The sequence below is a fragment of the Erigeron canadensis genome, chromosome 3, assembly GCF_010389155.1.
Source record: "Erigeron canadensis isolate Cc75 chromosome 3, C_canadensis_v1, whole genome shotgun sequence".
Taxonomy (NCBI): Eukaryota; Viridiplantae; Streptophyta; class Magnoliopsida; order Asterales; family Asteraceae; genus Erigeron; species Erigeron canadensis.
Window position 1 is genome coordinate 36,056,285 of NC_057763.1, and position 24,185 is coordinate 36,080,469.

The 24,185-nt window shown below is 33.8% G+C and overlaps 5 protein-coding genes across 5 annotated transcripts in view; 4 read left to right on the top strand and 1 right to left on the bottom strand.

Annotated features, from left to right (window-relative positions):
* Positions 1-24,185, bottom strand: part of LOC122590454 (probable glutathione S-transferase) — a 96,677-nt gene that overhangs the window by 20,683 nt on the left and 51,809 nt on the right. The gene's annotated exons all lie outside the window — the stretch shown is intronic.
* Positions 734-1,507, top strand: LOC122592034 (subtilisin-like protease 4). Its single transcript, XM_043764246.1, has one exon. It carries the CDS (start codon positions 734-736, stop codon positions 1,505-1,507), a length of 774 nt encoding a protein of 257 aa, XP_043620181.1.
* On the top strand, positions 1,561-2,523 carry LOC122592035 (subtilisin-like protease 4). Its single transcript, XM_043764247.1, has one exon. It carries the CDS (start codon positions 1,561-1,563, stop codon positions 2,521-2,523), a length of 963 nt encoding a protein of 320 aa, XP_043620182.1.
* On the top strand, positions 7,895-9,477 carry LOC122592036 (ribosome-recycling factor-like). The gene is made up of 6 exons (XM_043764248.1): positions 7,895-8,114; positions 8,194-8,315; positions 8,438-8,536; positions 8,773-8,841; positions 9,138-9,245; positions 9,355-9,477. The coding sequence occupies exons 1-6, from the start codon at positions 7,895-7,897 to the stop codon at positions 9,475-9,477; spliced, it is 741 nt and encodes a 246-aa protein (XP_043620183.1).
* LOC122590459 lies at positions 15,788-17,140 on the top strand. The gene is made up of 2 exons (XM_043762662.1): positions 15,788-16,055; positions 16,677-17,140. Exons 1-2 carry the CDS (start codon positions 16,003-16,005, stop codon positions 16,945-16,947), a joined length of 324 nt encoding a protein of 107 aa, XP_043618597.1. The 5' UTR covers positions 15,788-16,002; the 3' UTR covers positions 16,948-17,140.

Sequence of the window (24,185 nt, forward strand, 5' to 3'; positions counted from 1 at the left end):
TGATAGACATATAGTATTAAATTAATTCAACATTTAAGATTAACGAAACCAACCTTTGCTAATAGCAAGATAAAATTCGAGCGACACTCCCTCATTATTAGCCTTGAAAATATATTTTATTTCATTAAAGAAATGCAAAATATCAAAAGCAAAATCAAATCAACATACCCAATACTTTGATTCAATTTGTACTTTTTATTTAGACGCCAAATTTAGGAAAAACTTTTTCTTTGTGAGATAAATCTATGACCACAAGTACATATACATGTCTAATATTATACAAATATACAAACCCAGCAAACTTATTAATATTAAGATTCCAACACACATACACTTGAAAACAGTGCGTTACATGTATGGTGTCCCACATCGGAAGAACACAAAACCATGTGATACATTTCCTTTAATAAATATTCACTTTAGTTTCGCTGTTAACTTACATCTCCTTATAAAGTAGTTTGTTAATCAAGCTACCTATTCATACGATTAATTCGTATTCCTTTCTAGCTTAAAAAGTAATTTGTTAATCAAATTGCTTTTTCGTACGGTAATTCGTTTTTCCTTTCGGGTAAAAGCTTACCGTATTTACACTAGCTTTGTAATATCTTTTTTACTCACAAGCTATATCATGAAAAATTTTTATCAACTTGGCCTAAAGCTACATAAGACTCGATCATGGAGGTGTCTAGGTTTACATCCTCGGTTTGGTGTTTGGGATGAAACCAACCTAGGCATGGGAGTGATAATTGGTACTGTCGACTCTGGAATTAAACGCAATCATGTCTCCTTTCGTGATGACGGAGTACCTCCTCCCCCTTCACACTGGAAAGGCGTTTCTGGTTGCAACAATAAGATAATTGGTATAAGAGACTACACTCCTACTAGAGGAGTAAACAATGGAGAAGATTTGGAGGGCCATGGGACACACGTGGCATCTTTGGCATCCGGAAACTTTGTTCACGATGCGCATGTGATGGCAATGAATAACTCCTTTAACGGTGTACATTTGGCCAAACAAGCTGGTGGCATTGCTGCGGGAACGGCTCCCCTCTCACATCTTGCTATTTACAAGGTGGAAGTTGATGCTCATAATAAGAATTCCCCCAGGCAAATCGCAAAAGCCATTGATGATGCCGTTAATGATGGCGTTCAGATCATCAATCTCTCCAATGGGTTTATGCCCGATAAACAAATGGATTTCTACAATGATCCTATTGCGATAAGCTCATACAGGGCTTGTCAAAATGGAGTTTTGGTTGTTACTGCTGCGGGCAATGAAGGCCCGGGAGATTCCACATGCTCAAATGGGTATCCATGGGTGCTCACTGTCGGGGCGGGTACCATTGACCGCAAAATTAGAACGTCCATTCATTTTGGAGATGGCCAATTCATATACGGGGAATCGATATCGACCTTTGTCGGCCCATCGTATATGCCTGTGTGCTACGTAACAAAAGGTATCACTTTCATGGAAAAGTTGTCTTGTGTGAACAATACGAAGCTATAGAAATTTGGCAACAAGAAATTATAAAGTCTTTTGGTGGGGTTGCAATGATTTCGATGAACTTAGAGGAGGAGGGTTTCACTACCACTGTTTTATGTTCAGAGGTGCTTCCTACAACTTCGATAAGCTACCAAGACGCTAGGAAAATAAAAAAGTACTTGAAGTCAACTAAATCACCTGTTGTCACCATCACGGAGATTCATACTTTAGTTGGTGTTGATGCACCCCCTTGTGTTGCTTCTTTCTCATCTAGGGGACCTATCAGCAAGTTTAGCCCAAACCTAATTAAGCCGGACATCATCGCCCCGGGGGTTAACATTGTTGGAGCGTCTTTAGACGCCTCAAAGTTTGTTGTGATGTCGGGGACTTCGATGGCATGCCCGATGGTAACGGGATTAGCTGCGCTACTTAAAGAAGCTCACCCCGAATGGTCACCGGCCATGATCAAATCAGCACTAATGACGACATCTGACATGCTTAATTCGAGCGGTGAGCCCATTCTAGACCAACAAAAAGAAAATGCACAGATTTTGTCCCTAGGTTGTGGTCATGTTAACCCGTTGAAGATGTTCAATCCCGGATTAGTGTATGATATTCACCCCGATGACTACATTGGATACTTCTTTGGTTTAGGATACGGGCGTAAACGAGTATCCAAAATAGTGGGTATGAATCATATAACACAATCCCAAGAAATTGATGCCGCCGAGTTGAACCTTCCATCCCTCATGTTTAAGTTACAAGTGGGTGAAAAACGAACTTTTAAAAGAGTAGTAACAAACGTAGGGGAGGCAAACTCAACATACGTCTTGATAGTCAACTCGTTGCCACAAGGGGTTATGCTGAATGTTCAACCAAACAAATTACAATTCTCACGGTTGAACGAGAAGACATCCTACAATATGTCTTTCACACGACAAGACGAAGTTGAAGAAGGCGTGAAGGCCGGAGAAGGATCGATAACATGGATGTCTAGCAAACATTCTGTTAGAACTCCTTTTCTTATCGAGTTTGATTGATGGTGAACGGCTCTTTGAGAAATCGAATCCTTTGATATTTGAAAGTGAAACGACACGTGTTAAATGTTTGCTACTACTTTCTTTTGTTCTGTTTATTGATAATTAGCTTTTAATTTGATTGTATTTCTTTTATTCAGTGCAACCTTCTATTTAATTAGTAGACGTATTTTGTGTTTGACTTTTTAATTTACTAATGAGTTGTGATTCTGGTCAATGTTAACATCGGTATATCGAATATTCACAACATCATCCAACTAGTTGATCGTGGTTCTGTATCCAGACTCTATCATGATAAATTAGTACCCATATTATTATTATTATTATTATTATTATTATTATTATTATTATTATTATTATTATTATTATTATTATTATTATTAACAAACTATTAAAGTGATACTTGACAAGTATTCATTATTTAAAGTTATAACTTTAAAGTATGATCTTACGTAAACATACACCCTGAAAAATATTAAATCATCTTGTATTATCAAAATGGAGTTTCAACTTTTTTTTAATTTACCAAGTAAAAATCATTTTTTGCATTCTAAGTTATATTATTATCAATAAACTTTTAAAATGAGCTGACTTCACAAAGTATTCATTATTTAAAGTTATAACTTTAAAGTATGATCTAACGTAAACATACACCCTGAAAAATATTAAATCATCTTGTATTATCAAAATGTAGTTTCAATTTTTTTTTTTTAATTTACCAAGTAGAAATCATAGTTGTCATTTAAATAAAGGTGTCACATAAGATAACTCATTTCCTCTCTTGATTATATAAATAGATTATCACTTGTAAACCACAACTTTACACTTTCCATGTAACCACTTTGTGTGAAAAATCTAACTACATAAAAAAGGAAGGATAAAAAAAATGCTGATAGCCAATATCAACTCACAAGTAGCTCTTGAGAAATGTAGTTTCCAAGAGATAATAATATGACGATCTTGGGTTTAATCTCATGGTCAGGAAAGCTTGGGCCGTTTTTCGTGGGTTAAAATGTGGGGCAAATTTTGGTTGGAAAATCCTTGACAGGCCAACAGTGGGATTTAAACAAGAAAATGTTATGCATTCACATTGTTTTTTCGGGCACTAATTATCATTACAATACAAGGAAATGTTTGAATGGTGAAAAAAAAAACACATTTGGTCAATTTTGTGAAGTGATTATAAGAAGCTAAATTTGGTTACTAATGATGTCAAAAGACCAAATTTTGAATGGTTATTTTTCATTACTATAGATCAATCACAATTTCTTTATATACCAAAGTATATACGGACCTATATAGCTTGGGTCATTAAATACCAATTTTCTTGTAGTCTGATTTGTTTGTACGGATGTTGCACTTACGATATGAGTTTGTTATAGTTACTCCATATTTTTTCAAAACTAAGTGATATTTGTTTAAATGTTAAAAAAAAATATTAAGGTTTAACAGTATATTAAAATTTCTCCATCTTTAAATTTTAATATTTAAATAAAATATCTAAAGTCTTAATAATATATCATATATTATAAATTACGAGGTATTAAACGATTAAACTATTCAAGTAGTCTATATATTATATTAAACCGACAAAAAAATGAAATATTGAAATAAAAGCATAAATGGTACTTTTATAATCCTATCCTTGATGCAAAACATTTGAGTTTATATAAAATGATAAAATATCTTAATTCACTACAAGAAAAAATTCTATTAGTGACCACTTTTTTAGTGATAAAATTTTATTTGGTTACTAAAAAAACCATTTTGTCACCATTAATTAATGTCTTCACTAGTTTTTGTCGTTAAGTATAATTAGTGTCCACAAAGATAGTCGTCGCTAAAGATAAATAAATTAGAAACCAGAAAGTAGTCACTAGATTTAATGTGAAAAAAAAACCCGAGTGGTTACTAAGATAGTAAGTTAGAAACAAAATAAAATAGTTACCAATTTAAATCTTTAAAAAAATTATAAGACAAAGTTAATATGTCACGTTAATTATAAGCTTAAAATTACAAATTTACAATTGATTTCTAAATCTCTTTACAAATATTATCCCAAATCTTAATCTTATCTTAATATATACTATAAGACAGTTGAACTAATGACTTATTAACCAATCAAAACGCTCAATTTCATCAAATTGACTCTCGCTTATGTCATCATTTAGATTAGCTATAAATTAAAACTCTGATAATCATTATCCAAATACATTATTATATTAGTATTAGTTATTATATTAATTTGTAGAAAAAATTTCATTAATTTACACTTTTTTATTTTCCATCAATAACTTACACTTTTTAGCCCTCAATACTTAATTTATATTTATTTTTAACATCAACTTGAGGAGATTTTTTAAAAACATTACAAAGATATATATTTAATATTTTTAAAGTTTCAATTGTCACTCAAATCATGAATCCTAATTGTTATCAAAGAGTATGAAAACAATCCTAATTATTATCTAATTATCATAGGACATGTGATTGAAAGTAAACCTATTCGTGTTATAAATCCGCATCATGATCAAATACATATATTTGAATGTCAAGTACAAGATCACAAATATATTTATATTTTAATTCCTAATTATCTTTAATAATAACATCAAATTATGAGTACAACTGGTTTCAAAAATTCTATAATAGAAAAATTATTGTAGCATGTGCCTTGTGGAATGACTACGACAAACAATTCCATCAATATGTCTTAGCTAATAATGACAGTGACGAACATATGATTATTGTACTACAACTTGCAAAGTATAACACTTAGAAGTGTATACGTTCAAAATTATAAGCTTTTATGAACTAAATATATGAACATCTAATATTAATAATATCGTAAATTCCGTGTCCAGTGTTGGACACGGGTTTAAATCTAGTATAAAACTAATTATACAATTGAAAAAACAACTTTTTAATAAATAAAGAAAACCAAGTTTGTTTACAATTAGTATTCATCCAACTATAATAATAACAACTTATTCAAGTTATTTATAATTATAACTTATTTTATAAAAAAGATAATATATGTAACTAATAACCACCATAAAATCCAAAAATTTTATAAAAAACAAAAATCATAACAAAAAGTACAAGAACTTTCTTTAATCATATTTTTAAGAAAAACATTTACATTTGGTTGTTTTGACATGACATTGATAGATGTACAAGTTGGTTCCTTGACTTCGTTTAGTTAAATTTATTTTTTGTAGGAATGATAGACCATCTTATGGTGCAAGCTGGAAATAAGGGTATGAAAAAGGAGTTGCATACAATGGCTGGTGTTTCTGTTTTAGACCCAAAACCCTCACAGTAACTCCACATGATACAATCGTAATGCTTCTTAACTCGAGCTCTTAGTGTGCCAAATTACGTCTAGTTCTTGAACGCCTGGCCTACATGAGATATATTTGTATAACTTAGCTTAGTGAATATACACTCATTTTTGTTCTCACAGGACCCTAACAGGGACTTGAAAAGCCTAAACAAAGAGATTATTTCATCACCTTTGCGTTTCACTACAAGTTTATAAACTCCTTTAAAAAAAAAACATTTGATCGATAAGCTGATCTATGGGTGGTTTTTTTTTTGTAATGAGAAGCTTGACCAAACGGCATAAGCAAATTAGATTAGATTATCTTCATCAGTAATCATTCTAGTTTATATTAGCACTACTTCAATTATCATGACGATTTATGTAATATAAAGAAATGGGAAAATACGGTGTCACACTTCTCCGGCTAAAATTAAAGCTCTTGAAATTTTATCCCATCCCACATCGGTTGTTGCAAAGCAATGGGGTGGAATTCCCTCTATAAATATTGACTTTCCTTTCTTACAATTTTAAATCCCTCCAAAATATCATGTTAATCATGTTATTTTAACATACGTTTATACGTATTACAACCTTAAGTTTTTGGTTAATTCAATTGCGTGCCGAAACGATTTGTTGCGTATTGTTTTTTAATTGAAAACATGATGAAAAGGTTTGCTGTGATTAGCCGACGAGCTTACAAGTCTTCTAAAGAGCTCGTGAATCCGCCATTTGCTACTAGTAGTACATCTCCATTATCGAATTTCAAGACAACAATATTTAGGCATGCTTCATCTGTTTCTCCACATCGCAAACGCTTTTTTACACCACCCAAAAAAAGTAATTTCCCTCTAATTTGGTTTTTTTACTGTACGTTCCCACATAATAAATATATTGTTATTACACAACATTGTTTTACATTTGCAACTTCCAAGCCTAGCTAAACTCATACTTTCTGGATTTGATGTAACGTTTAAAACTTTTTTTACCACCCGTGGTCCTGGTTAGTGACGGGTTCAACACAAAGTGTGCATTTAATTCGAAATGCCAAATATATATATATTTAATGACTAGAAACCTTACATTTTTTGAGACACTTTCAAAATAACGATACAATATTATTATTATTACATCTTCTATACTCGGTATAAAAAAAGAAAATTTTTAGGTGTCATAAAAAAGAATATGTTGATCAATATTCAATATGTAGGAGAAGACATCCAGAAATATTGTGTCATTGCATCGGGGTGTTGGTAAGATGATAATATAATATAGTCGTATATATTCTGTAGGAGTTAATTTTAACTTAATTGATCAAATATACTGTATGAAAGGTTTGCAACTTGCAAGTTATCTTATAAAAAATAAAAACTTGCACTACAGGAAAAAAAAAAAAAGAAAAAAGAGTTTTTCAAAAGAACTTTTTACACGAACATTTTAACGGAATAAGCATTATATTGGGTCAGTGCCGGCTTAACAATTTTTGTGGCCTTAAGCGAGATCAAGATTTGGAGGCCTTTTTTAATAAATAAATAAGTAATAAAATGCTATGTTAATTTACCTGTAATACAAAATCATAAAATTGTATGTATATATTTGTGTAAGGAAACAAATGTGTGTTTAAAGAGATAAATATAAAGTGTTTATGTATAAATTTGTGTGTACGTCACTATGTGTAATGTCAGAGAGAGTGTTTGTTTCTACTTTTGACTTTCCAGTTCACGTACAACACACATGCACGGTGGCACACATATACAAAGGTACCGTATGTTAGAAATTAAAAGCAAAAGCCCAGATTCTATAAAAAGCCCATTAATTAAGATAAAATAGCCCAAGACTTCTATAAAATTAGGGCCCTTAGTTTTTGGAGGCCTAAAGCAGCCGCCTAACCCAATTTGATTATTGGGCCGGCCCTGTATTGGGTATGCAAGGTTTAGTGATATTCTGTGATGATATTCTGTGTAATTTCTACTCGTAATATATAAAGACATATGGACGATGTAATTTCGATCGATCCATTAAAACTATATATCCGTGTGGCCATGTTTAATTATGGGGTACTATTCAACTCACATAATAAAGGTTTCAGGTGATTATGTTAACAAATTTGTTGGCGAAGCTAAAAATGAACTTGACAAGACTACCGCAACTATCATTCATCTGGCGAATGTTGGGCCGACCATAAGGTCAGATGCCATCTCCGAAATGGATGCCGCTATTGATGCATTAGCATTAAATTTGAGCAAGTTGTACAATGGAAGGGCATCTAGAGGTACACACACATACATATACTTATTATTCGTTTAGTTAGTTGGCTCCTTGACTTCGTTTAGTTAAATTAATTTTTGTAGGAATGATAGACCATCTTATGGTGCAAGTTGGAAATAAGGGTGTGAAAAAGGAGTTGCATACAATGGCTAGTGTTTCTGTTTTAGACCCCAAAACCCTCACAGTAACTCCACATGATACAATCGTAATGCTTCTTAACTCGAGCGTGTAGTGTGCCAAATTATGTCTAGTCCTTGTACGACTGGCCTACATGAGATATATTCGTATAACTTATATTAGTGAATACACTCATTTTTGTTCTCACAGGGCCCTAACAGGGACTTGAAAAGCCTAAACAGAGCGATCATTTCATCACCTTTGCATTTCACTACAAGGTTTGAAGGCACACACTTGATTGTCACTTCCGTAAGACGATATAATCTGAACTGAACATCTCTTTTTCTTTTTTTTTTCTTTTTACTTTTTTTTTTTTTTTGTAAACATTTGATCGATAAGCTGATCCATGTTTTTTTTTTTGTTTGTAATAAGCAGCTTGACCAAAGGGCATAAGGAGGTTACATTAGATCATCTTCATCAGTAATCTTTCTAGTTTATATTAGCACTACTTCAATTATCATGACGATTTATGCTATTTACTCCAGGCTGTTTGCAAAGAGGTAAGTAAGTTTTCCAAGGATGCCAAGGAACAAATTGGAAGTGCTCGAAAAAAGGTATAGCCATCGTGATTCCTCTTAGTTGTATGGTTAAATTTATATATTTATTTATTTTTTGGCTCAATATGGTTTTGATTGGTGCTATGATCTTGAATGTTTATGAAGGTTTACCGTCACATAAAGTTTTTGCATCGGTCAAAAGGAAAAAAACTACTTGCATATGTCATTATGTTGTGAATGAATCAACAGACTATATAGTATATTATACCTTATGTTGGTCACATTTTAAAATGGCAACAATAATGTGTCTAAAATTTTGAAGTGATCGATCATTTTTTTTCTTTCTGATACAGGCTTTGGACTCTATAAATGAAGCGCTGTCTGAATTATCAAGAGTGAAGCATGAAGCCAATGCCGTTTCAGCTTTTTCAATAGAGGATGCAAGACGTTTGAAAGAAGAAGTAATTGTTCCCACCATTATAACCTAAAATCTTCACATCATAGTAGTAATTGTTTGCACCATTATATTCTTTTGTTCTTATCCTTGTCCATTATTAAATGTTTTTATAGATTGAAGACTTGACACAGAAGTTCACCAAATCTGTTGAAGATATATGCAAAGTGAAGAACGAGGAAAGCCAGGGACGCTCTCTCCTAATTGCTCCAGTTGGGTTTATGGGCTCCTTGCCATAGTCTTCTCCTTACTATTTATGGATACAAGCTCAATAATGGAGGAATAATGGGGGTGCTCAGTTTTCTTTAATTAAGTCAATTGGGTGTCTCTTTTGACTCTGTTGCCTTTTGTTAATTCCTCATGGTGTTAGCTTGTAGTTTGTTCGTGTATGGCGTTGTAATCTACCCACCTTGTTAGGTGTTTATATTAATTGAACGAGATATGTTTGGCCGTTCAAAATTTTATTATTAAGGTATTCACAGAAACTTTTGTTGCTGACTTGCTTCTTTACATGAAGAAATATAACCATTCCATGTATTATACTCTCCAACATATTACTACCAAACAAGTATGAGGGTCATTTAAACTAACCAATATATTAGGAGTACAATTTAGTAGTGTTTGAGTCGGAAGTAACTTGTCTACCATGAAAAAGATCTGTCCATGTTTGCTGGTCAACCAGCCCGTTTCAATCCATGATAAAATGTTGCTCACTTGGACCCAAACACATCTTGGCTCGTCACGCGACCCACTATTATACTCTTTTATACAAACTGATACCTCACAAGAAACAAATAATATGAATGGTATTCCAACAACTTTGATCTATATATCTTAGTTTTAGATATCTAGATTGAATTGCTACTTTATAAAGTTAATTGGATTAAAATCCTACAACAACACTGTTCTTTTTCTTCAACATTGTTGAAGCTCAACAATGAGTTAGTTGGGGTCTTTTTTGGACCAAAAGGGATAAAATAAAAGCTAAAAAAAAAAATGAATGGTGTTCACCATACAACAGAAAACGAGTAAGCCACTACAATCTGACTTTTTGGAAACATAGTGAATTTTTTTATTTTTTTTTATATCAAAAGTATACCCCAACAAAGCGCGAGGGCTGCTTAGCAGGACAAACAGATTCATGTGTGAAACGGGTATTCCTTGCTTTGAGTAAAGTTGGCTAAGCCCGAAAGAACAATTGCCTAACTGTCTATAAATACCTACGGTACCAGAGTCCAGTATATATGGTTCAAAAAGTTTGCATGTTTTTCTTTTCCTAATTTTAACTCATAGAGATCAGAAGACTCAAATGTCATCAAGATTTCATCAAGACTCAAATTCGTGGTAACTCAAAGGTTTGGCAAGTTTGTTGGAGTTTCAACTTCAAAGTGATCAGCAAATTGAATGTGTGATATGTTATAATTGTTGGACCCGTTCTGATTATTTAAAAAGTTCTATCCAACAATGTACCTTAGAAAATTTATATTGTTGAAAAGAAAACTTCTTCCTTGCTAAAACTGGCAGTCCTTTATTACCAGCGCTCGTAATTTTTGGGCACCCTTTCGGTAAATTAAATCTGTTCTATCTCTTCAAGTATATTGTGAACAAATAACATAATCTCACTAATTTCATATACAGGGAAAGCTATAGATTTGTGCACCGCTGCAACTAATTTTGTGCTTGTGGATAGACCTATATATTATACCTTATGTTGGTTACCCAAGCTAACTTTTTGAAGCGATAACCTTTCTCAGATACAGGCGTACGTTGGACTCTATAAATGAAGCTTTGTCCGATTTAGCAAGAGTGAAGGATGAAGCCAAGACAGTTTTTTAGCTTTTTCAGAAAAGGATGCAAGACACTTGAAACTTGAATTAATTAATTGTTTCCACCATTCTTTTGTTCTTATTCTTGTCCATTAAATGCTTTTGTATATTGAAGACTTGACACGACGGAAGTTTACCAAATCTGTTGAAGATATATGCAAAGTGAACAACGAGGAAAGCCAGGGACACTCACTCAATTACTACTCCAGTTGGTTTAAAAAGTTAATTAGAATGAGATCTTCCAGATAACGCGTCTTAACAACTCTGGTATCTCCAACACCGGCTTTAGGTTACGTGCCTTCGTGTTTGAATTACAAAGATGATTCTTGATATTATTTACTATACGGTATAGTCTATACCATTTATGCCACACACAAAAGACCAATAAGAATACAGAGAATTTGGAATTGGAGAAAAAGAAATTTATCAAAATCACATAGTATGTATATTTTCACTAATACAACAACAACAAGAAGAACAACTGTACCCAATCCCTGCGCGGGGTATGAGGAAGGTGAGCTGTAGACAGTCTTACCTCTAACCAAAGGTAGAGAGACTGCTTCCATAAGGACCTCCGGCCAGGAAGATGTAAAAGCCGTAAAATGGTAAAGTGTTTATACCTGTCTGTCGAGAACATGATAAGGACGATATACCTGTCAGCTGGGTCCGCCGGGTATGCCACCTTACGAGTAGGGAAGGGTAGCAAACGTACGGCAACAGAACCTTAGCACATTACATAAACCAAAGCAATCATAGTACGCAAATAACAACATAAAATGTAGGAGCATAATAAACAAAGCCTACTTATACATAAGAATTGACTAAAAACTAAGGGGATTAAACTATTTCTAAACAACCTACGGAGCAAAGTACCTTAGGCCGCTACGGTAAACTAAATCTTAGTCTACACACAAAACGCTCACAAAACGACAAAGGTAACCCACACACCTAGTCCTCTAGAACTGTCTGATGAGTACACCCGACAACAAAAGAAAAAGGAAAAGTAGTAACAAGCAACCTAGATAACTAAAAGCAGAGGTTAAACAAAATACATATGATAACAACCAAATAAAGCGTAGAAAAATTTAAAAGTGTTTCAGAATAAAGCCCAAACCTACCTACATATAAGGAATTAACTAAGAAATCCTAGAGCCCGATGGATCGAAGGAAAAATAACGGGTGGTGCGCAACCTATGAAACACACTAATTTAGCCGCTTAGCTAGATTAATCATAGTCCTCTCCCAAGCTCCCAAAACCCCTAAAACTAGTCCTAGTCCTCTAATAAACCCTCATTGGTCATGTCCTCCAACAAGCAGAGCATTTTGGGGCAGCCAAGAGTGACCTCCCCCCTCGATTTTGGCCTCCCTCTACTCAGGCCAAAACCACTACGGAGGTTACTGAGAACCAAAGTCTACGAAAAAAAAGTCTACAAAAACCTTTTCCCATATGCCTTACACTCACTGACCACGTCTTCCATCAGGAAACTCCATCGTAACCTTCGGTATTCTGTCCTTCCACCTCCGTCGACCTACCTCTCCTCCTGTCAGGTCAAAGCTTTCTTTGACAACGAGTCACCAAAGTTGGGCCTACTTCACCTGGTCAAACCAACACAAACCACCTTAGGCAAGACAATATGGGAAAAGGATGTCGATCAAAGTCCCGCAAAAGACAAACCCTACCCTAATCCTCTACTCTAATCCTAGTTCTCCAGGTCGTCCAATCCGACGTCAAGTCCTCCGACAAACCAAGTTCTATTAGGTCCTTCGCTAATCGGTCCTCCCACCTCATCTTAGGCCTTCCTCTTTTTCGTGTGCCTTCGACGTGAATAGACTCCGCTCTCCTTTGTGATGTTGTTCAATCCCTTCTCCTAACATGGTCAAACCATCTCAAGCGCCCTTCTCTTAGCTTGTTAATGATGGTCCCTACTTCAAGTTCGGCTCTAAAAACTCCTGTGGGGATCCTGTCTGATATGGTCTTCCCGCAAGACCACCTTATTGGTATATTAACTCGGTATTCAAAATATTAACTCAAATATCCCCTGACTTATTGGTATATTACATATCAACCCAAACTAAAAAATAAAACTAGTATAATGTAACACCCACTATTCCCATTTATTTACAAGTAAAGACGACGTGTACATTATTAGTATCGGTTACAGGTTCCATATGGTATACCGTTCAATTATGAGGTGATTAATAAAAATGATTATATTTCGCTAGTGAATAATGTACCATTTATCTTTATTTTTTTGACATTTTTTTTTCCGAGTTTAAAATTAAAACTATCGAAAAATTCTTTATTAACCACTTAACAAATGTGAAAAGTGGGGCTTAAAATCAAACTCATGTGATTTTTTCAAAAGTCAAAAACCTTACCGTTATACTACCAACTTCATATGGCTTATAGTTTTATAAATAATACTTTAAAAGTTTTCAAAGTTAAAACTTTTATTCGATGATTTGATTTTTGAGAATTAGTTTATTAAATTAACATTGTTTGTTTGTGTGTAAATTTCCCATATATTGAACGTAAACCGGAAGCTAATTAATAAAAGCATCTATACGAGTAATTTTTATGAATATCTGAATATTAAAGAATTAATGAAGATGGCTGTTCAAAAATAAAAATAAAAATGAGGATGAGCACCCGACGGCCTAGAATCATTGACTTCAACTTTTAGCCCATGATAACAAGTCTAATATCTTAGCACTGAGCTAGCATGCCAAATCGAACGGGATGTGCTGTTCTAAAAAATAGAAAGAGTTACTATATGATATCTAAATTCTACTTTATATAAAATTCTAATTAAATTAGACAGTACTAATTGAACCAAAAGTGACGCAGCGAGAAAAAAGGATAAATAATTGAACCTGTTGTTTTTAAGAATATCCAGGAACAACCCTTCTAGACTATCGTTGATTCAAGAAAAAATACCGATAGTCAGGGGAAATTCACACACTCTAACATGCACACTCGTGTATAGGGAGGAAAATATGAAATTTCATATATCAAAAAAACTCAAAAATTGATTTTACAAAACATCTAGCACCCTATTTATATTAATCCTAACACCATTAAAATAGGAAATAAATCAATATATAATTATTTTAATAAAATAAAAAGATAACTTACAAAAATAAAAGATCACGCTACGCATCATTCTCTCCCTCTTCGAAAAACTCGTCCTCGAGTTTGACTCGAAACCACCGGGATCAAACGGAAGCATATCATTAATACTATCAATCTTAGACTTTTCACCTCGAGAAATCTTTTTTTGAACACCAGGAACAAAATTAAATAACTGCAGCAACTTCGAAAATTCATAACTCCTTGTAGAAAATTCCAATTGAAAATCCGAACGGTCAGATCGTGCTTCAATGAGTCTTGAACAACATATCCAACGATGAAGGAATCCGTGCCGGCTGTTTTTCTGCAACTGCGCAGATGTGGACGAACATAGACGGATTTTTGGTTATTTTTCGAATTGGCATGTAATCTTCATCATCGATCTTCTGACCATATGAACCATCATTAGATCTGAACCAAAGATACCATTCATCATCCTTGTATTCATCATACACGGGTTGTGAATCATAGATTAAATAGTCACAACGAGACATTATGATCAGGAATTTTGGCTCTGATTACCAAATTGATGCAACAAGAAAAAATGATAAATAATTGGACCAGTTGATTATAAGAATATCCAGGAACAACCCTTCAAAACTATCATTGATTCAAGAAAGAATACCGATAATCAGAGGAAATTCACACACACTAACACACACACTCGTGTATAGGGAATTTATATCAAAAAAACTCAAAAGTTGATTTTACAAAACATCTAGCACCCTATTTATATTAATCCTAACACCATTAAAATAGGAAATAAATCAATATATAATTATTCTAATAAATTAAAAAGATAACTTAATAAAACCATAAAAATAAAAGATCACGTTACACATCAAAAAGTTAACATTTAGCCGGTTCAAAGGTCACCTAAACCCATGTTAATACGATGAAGCCCGTGTATTAACACGGGACATAATCTAGTAAAAAATAGAAAAAAAGGTTTTGATATTCGAGATATTGAGTTGGGTTTGGGCCTTGGGGTGATAGTCTAATAGAACTCGAGTTTACTTATCAATTATCATACCTTATTACCTTGGGCCCAAAACTCTACCAAAAACCCCTAATCCTCATTTTCATTCAATCATTTCACATCTATCCCTCTCTCAACCGGACCTCCTTGGCGATTCGCAGATACACTCCATCAACTACTCCTAATCTTTATTAATATTCCTTTTATCTTAAATTAGTTTGGTATATGGTATTATTTAATCCTTGAAACAATTATATAATCTTCTTGTTTTGTTTTTCACCTATCCATATAAATCATAACTGGAATCTTGATAATACCCAAATTAGGTTACATAACATACAGATTAAACATTGTCTCATCTTAATAAAAGAGTTTAAAACGATGGTATATTGTTAATTAATACTTGTAGATCCAAGATTGGAAAGTGTAAACAGTTTTAAATTGTTTGATTTTAGGTGTAGCCAGCAGCAACTATTATTATTGTGACCTGAAGTTGCTATTTTTATTTTTTTATTTTATTTTTTTTGTTAAGTTAGAAAAAAAAACTTTTGGGATAACCAAGCCCACTATATATATATATATATATATATATATATATATATATATATATATATATCCGAATTTGATTATAGTTTTGTATAGATCAGATATATCCGTTTTATTGATTTAGTTTTAGTTAGAGGATCGAAGAAGGCTTGAAAAAAAATACACTTAAGAATTGTATAATACTGTTAGAGGATTGAAGAAGGCTTGTAAATAGAGTTGTAAGCCCCGAAAATGGGGAACATTTCTGTCTGTGTCACTGTGTTGAGTTGTTTTTTTGTAGCAGATGGATTTAAAGAGGACGCTACCCCTTCTTCGTCTTGCTAACTCCCGTAACTTGTACACACTCTCTCTCTCTCTCTCGTTTCTTATTTTACTATTGTTCATTTTTATAAACATAAAGTATGTAGCAACGTTAGACCAAAACATAAAGTCTCATTACCGTGCGGGTATTAAGCTAGTACTTGATTACACACACATATAACACTTTTAGCTTGATTGCTTACATCTTGCTTCAAAGTTATAAAGAGACCCGCAAAAATGAATTTTGACTTTTATTAGGCTCTCGTACATACACATGAGCATAAATATGAGAACTTATGAAAGTCAGGGGTTAAACCATGGTTTTCGAAGCTATCCTCATGATACAACCCCGGTGACTCAAACAAAAACACATTTACAGTTGTATTATCTTACTTTTTATTAGCAAGTTAAAAATTTGAATTATTTGTAACTGTAAGGATGGAAATGTTTTAGGTTCTTCGTGTTATCTAAACATGAATTATTAGTTATCTTTATTTCTAACATCATCTGTTCAAATTCTATAATCTGACATCAACTAGGTAGCCACTTGACTTTTAGCAATCTTTCTAATCCTTGTAACGAAACATGCCCTTTTTTCAATCACTCTTGTTAAACCAACATAACGACTTACTTTTTACGGCTCCATATAATGTGCAGCAACACTTTGGCTAAGGGTGGAGATGTAAAAGTCTACAAGGTCCATCTTTTCCCTGATATGTCCATGCATCGAAGTAGATTTGAAAAAAATGAAAAGTGGTTCAACGCTCTTTTGGTGCTTTGTAATATTGATCCCTCAACAGTGATTAGGCATCCAAACAACGACGAGGGTATGTGGTTTCAGGCCCCTCTGGGTGAATCTCAATTGAAACAACTACGAAAATTAGCGGGATGCAAATCTGCAAAAGAAATACCCGAGGGCCCTCATTAAGAGTTTTCGTAAGACTTGTAATCCTACTTTAACCTGTATCTTTGAGCAAAACTTTAGGAATGTCTTACTTCATTAGAATTGAGAACTTATCATGATTCGCTCTTTGTGATGTAATGCTATTTGGAATAGCTTTAGATTATTAAAAGATTGTGATCGTACCTGATTGTTAATAATGAGTGATAGTGTTTGGATATGCGTTTTTAGGTGATTATTTAATTATTGTAAATCCATTTACATATATTATCATAGAAGTGATAAGTGATACTAGCATGGAAGCTGGCAGCAGGGAACTCTTATGGCAAGGACCCCATAAATCCAACTGGAGCAAGGAGATACCGTTCGGCTTATGCCCCGTGGTAAAGCCGCTAACAAAAAAAAAAACCCATAAAGAACCAAAACAACCATAAAAAAAAAACAAAACGAAAAAAAGATGGATCAGTTTATTGATCAAATGTTAAAAAAAATGAGTTCAGATTGTCTTCTTATGGAGGGATAGTTAGAATCAGTGTGTGCCTTCAAACCTTGTGAGGTGATCAAACAATCGCTTTGTTTACGATTATGTGAGAATAAAAATGAGGTATTCGCTAAGTTATACGAAAATGTCATGTAGGCCAAGTGTTGAAGGACTAGACGTAATTTGACACATTAAATGCTCGAATTAGGCATCGAAAGCAGGCAGGGATAGAAGCATTACAATCGTATCATGTGGAGTTACAGTTTGGGGTCTAAAACAGAAACACCAGCCACTTTATGCAACTCGTTTTTGACACCCTTAGTTCCAACTTGTACCATAATATGGTTAGCATTCCTATACAAATAAATTCAAAAAAGAGAAATTTAATAGTGACCAGAAACAACCTGATCTTGAAATTGAAGATGTTAAGGAACCTACTAAACGAATGATATTATATATATGTGCGTGTACCTCTACACGCCCTTCCATTGTACATCTTGCTCAAATTTGATGCTAATGCATCAAAAGCGGTATCCATTTCGGAGATGGCATCTGATCTTATGGTCGGCCCAATGTTCGCCAGACAAATGATGGTCGTGGTAGTCTTGTCAAGTTCTTTTCCAGCTTCGCCAACAAATTTGTTAACATAGTCTTTGTATTTTGGAAGCAGTCTCTCTACGTGGTGACAGTGTTCACCTCTTGCATAGAGAGTCGAAGACGATATTAAGTTTCATAACCTATGAAAGACGATGTTGGATATTATTTTACATTAATTATTGGTTTAAAAATACAAGTCCCAATCAACCTCTTTAACGGCGGAGCTGATAGAGTGTTGTAGCTCTTTCATCCGTTCGAAAAGTTCTATTGAAAATCATATAATTATGTAGTTAAGTCTTTGTTTTTATATAACAAAACTAGGTGGTTCCACTGCACGTTGCCGTAGATACCCGTTTTACTTTTAAAAACAATACGACACCACACCATCATGTTCATGTTTACTTCTAAATATAAAAACATTATCCAAATTTGTAATTAAAAAACATGCATCATGCATGTATTTATATTAATTAATTAATGACGCAGACGGAAATTTAAGATAACTAATTGATTCCGTTGATTCAAATAATACTCGGAAAACAATTCTTCAAATTATCGTTGACTCGGATTAAATACCGATAATCTGGATTCTCACACTAGACACACATTGTGAATAGGGGAAAAATGAATTTTTGATTTATCATAAACTGATCATTTCCCCATGTCCAGATACATATAAATAAAGCTACAAAATTCGAATGGGCCCTAAAATACAAGTGGGCCGAAAGTTATAACCAAAAGAAAGTCCAAAAAAACCGAAAAAACATACAAAATGGTCCAAAACTCATAGAAAAAGGCCATTTCGGGGCTTGAAGGTCAACCAAACCGCCTTTTGCTGTTTGCAACTTGATGCGTCTCGTTTCTGCGGTCGTTTTGACTGGTCACACGCCCAAAACAGAGCCTTGTAGCAAAAGTTATGCCTATTTTTGTGGTGGCCTCTTTTTGTCTTGATTTTCTAAAAATAAAAGGGCCTGGTCTTCAATGGTTGGGCTTGGGCCTGCATCAATTAATTAATTAATTAAATATATATGAGAATAGAGATTATATGGTTGTTAGATAACTAAACTTGGATATATAACCACTTACATCTTATTATTGTAATTAATAAAAAAACATGGAACCTATGTGAGGACTTATTTTTAGGTATTATAAAAACTATATTCATTTTTTACAATAATTTATCAATATGCTAAAATAGAATTAAGGGGTTCTTGAGAACATATGTGACATAATCCTTCATCAACAAATGTATTTTCTTGACTCCAAAGATTTTCAAAGAGAAATATTTTCTGAATGTAAATCTCACAACCCAAGCCCACCGAGTCAATCAGAGCAATGACACGATCCCAATATACCCACGGAATCTTCATGCTCGTAGCAGAACCCCCCAAAAGAAAAGTCACCGAATCGATTCAAGTTTCGAAGGACACTCACCGGGGCCTTATATAGTGAGAAGAAGTAAGAAGGGAGGCTGTTAAGTACCGATCAAATAAGGGTAAGACGACCACCAATTGAGAGTGTCGAGCCTTTCCATAAGGCAAGTCGGTTTTCGAAAGTTTTTATGACAGGAGCCTAGTTCTTTATGTGGTTCATAGGAGGGGGGACCCCTCTATGACAACTAAATTCCTAGGTTGGGCACCCATCAATAAGAACCGAAGGTCAGGAGGATAAGAGAATACCCTTGATCCAACATAACCACCATGATGGAAAGCCCATTTGTTCCATAATTGAAATTAAGAAATCCCAATTGATGGACTCAAAGGCTTTTTTGATGTCAATTTTAAGAAAATAAGCATCTTGCTTATTCTTCTTCAGCCAATTAATTATCTCATTAAACATTAAAGAACCATTTTAGGATATTTCTCTCAGAAAGGGAATTAGTCGATTGTGAATGAGAGATTAACTTGGCAATCTTCTTCTTGAGTCGGTTTGCTAGTACTTTTGAGATAACCTTCTTAATACAACCAAGGTGATAGGGCGGAAGTCGTTTAGAGATTGAACCAATGCCTTCTTGGGGATGAGAGTGATAAAAGTGGATCACAGCCTTGGCTTATAGTACCATTGGCATGAAAATCCATCATTATGGCCAAAAAATCGAATTTCAAATGCTCCCACAATCTTTTTATGAAACCTAGATTGAAATCATTTGGGCCAGGGGCCTTATCTTCACCACAATTCCATACTGCTTGCTGCATTTCATTCAAAGTGAACGGTGTCACCAAGGATTCAGAATCTTCTAGGTGAGTGTTTTAAGTCCAGAACAGTGAAGTTTGGGCCTGGAATTAATGGACTCGGTGAACTTCGACTTGAAAAAATCATATGCAGCTTCTTTAATAGATCGACATGCCATTGACCATCAATATTCAGCCCAACAATTCGGTTTTTGGATGATCTACTCTTGATATAAATGTGAAAGAAAGAAGAGTTCTCATCCAAGCTTTTGATCCATTTGGCTCTCGATTTTTGATGGAGGTCTTGAGTTTTGGCGTGTTCTAATTTAAGTAACTGCACCTTAGTCTCAATCCATAAAGCTAGCTCGTCATGAGAATAGTCTCTATGATCAATAATGGAATCGAGATCACTGAGTTTTTCTTGAAGTCGAGCAGTTTCTTGGTTTGCTGTGGAAGTTGTTTCACGAATCCAGTTTTTTAGTTCAATTTTCAATTTCTTGAACTTGGCATTATGAAGGCATAGACATTAAATAGTTGTTATCAGTGATAAACAAGTACCTTGGCTTCTATCTGTATCGAGCCCTTAAAAATTTGATTATTTTGTCAAAGTCCTTCAATAATCTTGCTGTCCTTATCCATCTCCTAAGCAAAACAATTAGACTTCAAAAATTTAACTATAAGCTATATAAATATATAGAGAAAAAGGATATGAATCTATATCTTTTCAAAACTCCTAAACTAAATCATTAGACTTTAAAACTTCAATTATAACCAATATAAATATATAAAGAAAAGGATGTGAATTTATATAAACCAATGAAAGAACATTTAAAGTAGAACATCAAATAAAATAAATTCTCATATCCAACAAATAATACACAGTAATCAGTGACATCAATCTACATTATAACGAATATAAATTTGAAAACTGAGATTCAAAGTTATACTTGTGATTTGATCACTATTTCTAGCACTTCAAACAAAACCCAACTATCAAAATGCAATGCGGGTTATCAAAATTCAATTATATATTGAATATGCATATATAAATCTGAAATGTTTAAATAAATAACCCAAATCAAACTACTCAATATTTAAACAACAAACCAAAGCACAATCTTTCAAGCTATACTGATAATAGCCCTAACAAGTAACATCATAGAGCATTTGATCATGAGTTCAATCAAGACTCTTCTCCTATTCAAGTTTATTTGTTGATGCGTGACCACATATGGCTTTATTTCTCTTGCTAGTTCCCTTGCACTGCATCAAGTTAACTGCTACAACATATATAATATATATATATATATATATATATATATATATATATATATATATATATATATATATATAGGGGAAGTGAAGGTGGTGCTGTTAGGCACCTAAGTTGGGTGAAATCTCACTCACATGCTAATTTTTTAATCTATGAAAAGCATGGGGGCCCATCATTTATTCATTATAAAATTATAGATTAAAAAATTAGCATGTGAGAGGGATTTCACCCAAGTTAGGTGGTGCTGTCTCACACCTTCACTTTTCCATATATATATATATATATATATATATATATATATATATATATATATATATATATATATATATATATCTACCAAGTTTATTGCAACATATATACTGCATCTACAGCATATATATTTAACTGGTGTGTTTGGCTTAAGCTTTTTTTTCTTCCAAAATACCCTTACCTTATCCTTGAAATTTCAAAATTATCCTTCCACACAAACAAAAAACCCACACATCACACATATTCACAAACAAAAACACACACATCCTAAAAAACAGATAACCCAGTCGCCGCTTTCGTAATCGGTCATATCCACGAACCGCCACATTTAACAACCGCTTTTTGATGATTCTACTGCAACGCGCGGACACCATGCTAGTAGTTACTAAGGCTAATAAAGCCAATCTTAATAAGCTCCGCATCTTTGGCTTTTAAAAATCAGCTTAATATGAAACGCCATTTGGATGAAAGGAAAAACTTATTATAAAGCCAACAAATTGCCCCATTAAGCTAAGTCAAACAGGCCCTAAGGCTAGATCAACATATTTTCAAATTTGGATAAAAATTGCTGCTATTAACCAAGTTTGAGGCTTCCCTAATTCAGATTACCTAGAGGATAAGAGTATTGACTCTTAACCATTTCCTTGAAGATGTAAACCATTAGGCAACCTTGAAGATGGTTCAAAATTGCATTATAAACAAGCAGCTAAATAACTAACCTTACATAAAATAAACCACAATATTGAGAAAATTAAGGTCCCTAAGCTACCCAAAACAACATAGCTTAATGAGCGCAAAGCATTAAGACTAGGATGAAAATGAAACTACTGAAGTATTATTTAAACAACAAATCAAAGCACAATCCTTAAAGCTCTACTAATAATAGCCATAACATCATAGGGCATAAATCATCATGACTTCCATTACAGCAAGATCTTGGTTGAAGATAGAGAGCCGATTAAGCTACAAAGCTTATCAAACTTATTCTTTAAAACATCGTTGGTTTTATTTTTCTTGCAGATACACATGCATCCAGCTTTCCTAGTTCTTTTGCAGTAAGTCCACCCATAGGCGCAGAAAACACCATAAATTCATCGTTAACCGTATGCATCTCCAACTTTGAACGATCAATGTCACAAAAATCTAAAACAGCATTGAACCACCTTTCACGGCATTCTCGTTTATCTGGACTCATGCCACAAGGGGGGCGAACTTTGACCTTGTATCGTGGAAGGTGTTTTGAAAATCTGGAAAGAGCACTACACATTTGCAAGAGTAGTAAGAACCACTAAGGCAATACCAAAAATTTCAAATAACAAATGAACAAAAAATATATACATTATCAATTGATTCATATATTGTTGGGGTATGTTGGGCAACTCAATTTTTGTGATATGAGGAAACAGTGTAAAAAACTACAATTCCTTCCCCAACCTGTTCGAGAGTTGTGGAAGGGAGGCTATACATATGTCGTCGAGATTCAAATTAGATTATTCTGAAATATGCAATTTCAATAGGGCTATAAACTTACTCTGTATTTAGCAGCAAGTTTACCTGCAACTGCATCGGGCTGCAGCATATATATTTAACTTCAAGGGCCTGTTTGGCTTTAGCTTAGTTAATTACTAAGGCATATAAGCCAATTTTAAAAGCTTCACATCTTTGGCTTTTAAAAATCAACTTAATATGATACACTGTTTGGATGAAAGGAAAAACTTGTTATAAAGCCAACAAGTTGCCTTAGTAAGCTAAGCCAAACAGGCCCTAAGATAAGATCAACATATTTTCAAATTTGGATAAAAATCTAGCTGCTATTAACCCAGTTTAAGGGTGAGGCTTCCTAATTCAGGTTACCTAGGGAATAAGAGTATTGACTCTTACAGTCATACGTATGAGTTCTAACGGGAATATCTCGTGACCATTTCCTTGAAGATGTTAACCATTAGGCAACCTTGAAGATGGTTGAAGATTGCATTATTAACAAGCGGCTAAATAGCTAGAGAGCAAAACAACATAACTTCATAGAAAATTGAGGTCCTTGGCAAAGCTACCCAAAACAGCATAACTTCACAGAGCACAAAGCATTAAAACTACGATACTTTTCAAATTTATTCTTTAATGCAAGACCAACCAAGCGGACTAGGCCCAACCAAGCCTTTGTTGCTATTAAAGCTTGGCCTGGACAAAAAAGCCAAGTAGCTAGAGGAGTTGGAATATGGTGTTGTGTCTTGTGTGTGATTTGTGGAATTTGAATGAATATATATATATATATATATACTTACGCCGCTGACACGCACACTGAAGTAGGTAATGTTTAAATATGTACATATATGTTTATATGCATGAAAATAGTAAAATAAAAACAAGAGAAAGAAAAGAGAGAGGAGAGGGAGAATACAAGTTACGGGAGTTAGCAAGACGAAGAAGGGGTAGCGTCCTCATTAAATCCATCTGCTACAAAAAAAAAAAAAAGAAAAAAAAAGGAAAACTCAAA

Bases quoted from the DNA above. Each gene is read 5' to 3' on its own strand.
- LOC122592035 (XM_043764247.1), top strand. From the start codon at position 1,561: ATGAACTTAGAGGAGGAGGGTTTCACTACCACTGTTTTATGTTCAGAG.
- LOC122592036 (XM_043764248.1), top strand. From the start codon at position 7,895: ATGGGGTACTATTCAACTCACATAATAAAGGTTTCAGGTGATTATGTT. The intron at 8,316-8,437 runs GTAATGCTTCTT...TTGTTCTCACAG, and splicing joins TAACTCCACATGATACAATC to GGCCCTAACAGGGACTTGAA. The intron at 9,246-9,354 runs GTAATTGTTCCC...ATGTTTTTATAG, and splicing joins CAAGACGTTTGAAAGAAGAA to ATTGAAGACTTGACACAGAA.
- LOC122592034 (XM_043764246.1), top strand. From the start codon at position 734: ATGGGAGTGATAATTGGTACTGTCGACTCTGGAATTAAACGCAATCAT.
- LOC122590459 (XM_043762662.1), top strand. From the start codon at position 16,003: ATGGATTTAAAGAGGACGCTACCCCTTCTTCGTCTTGCTAACTCCCGT. The intron at 16,056-16,676 runs GTACACACTCTC...TATAATGTGCAG, and splicing joins CTTGCTAACTCCCGTAACTT to CAACACTTTGGCTAAGGGTG.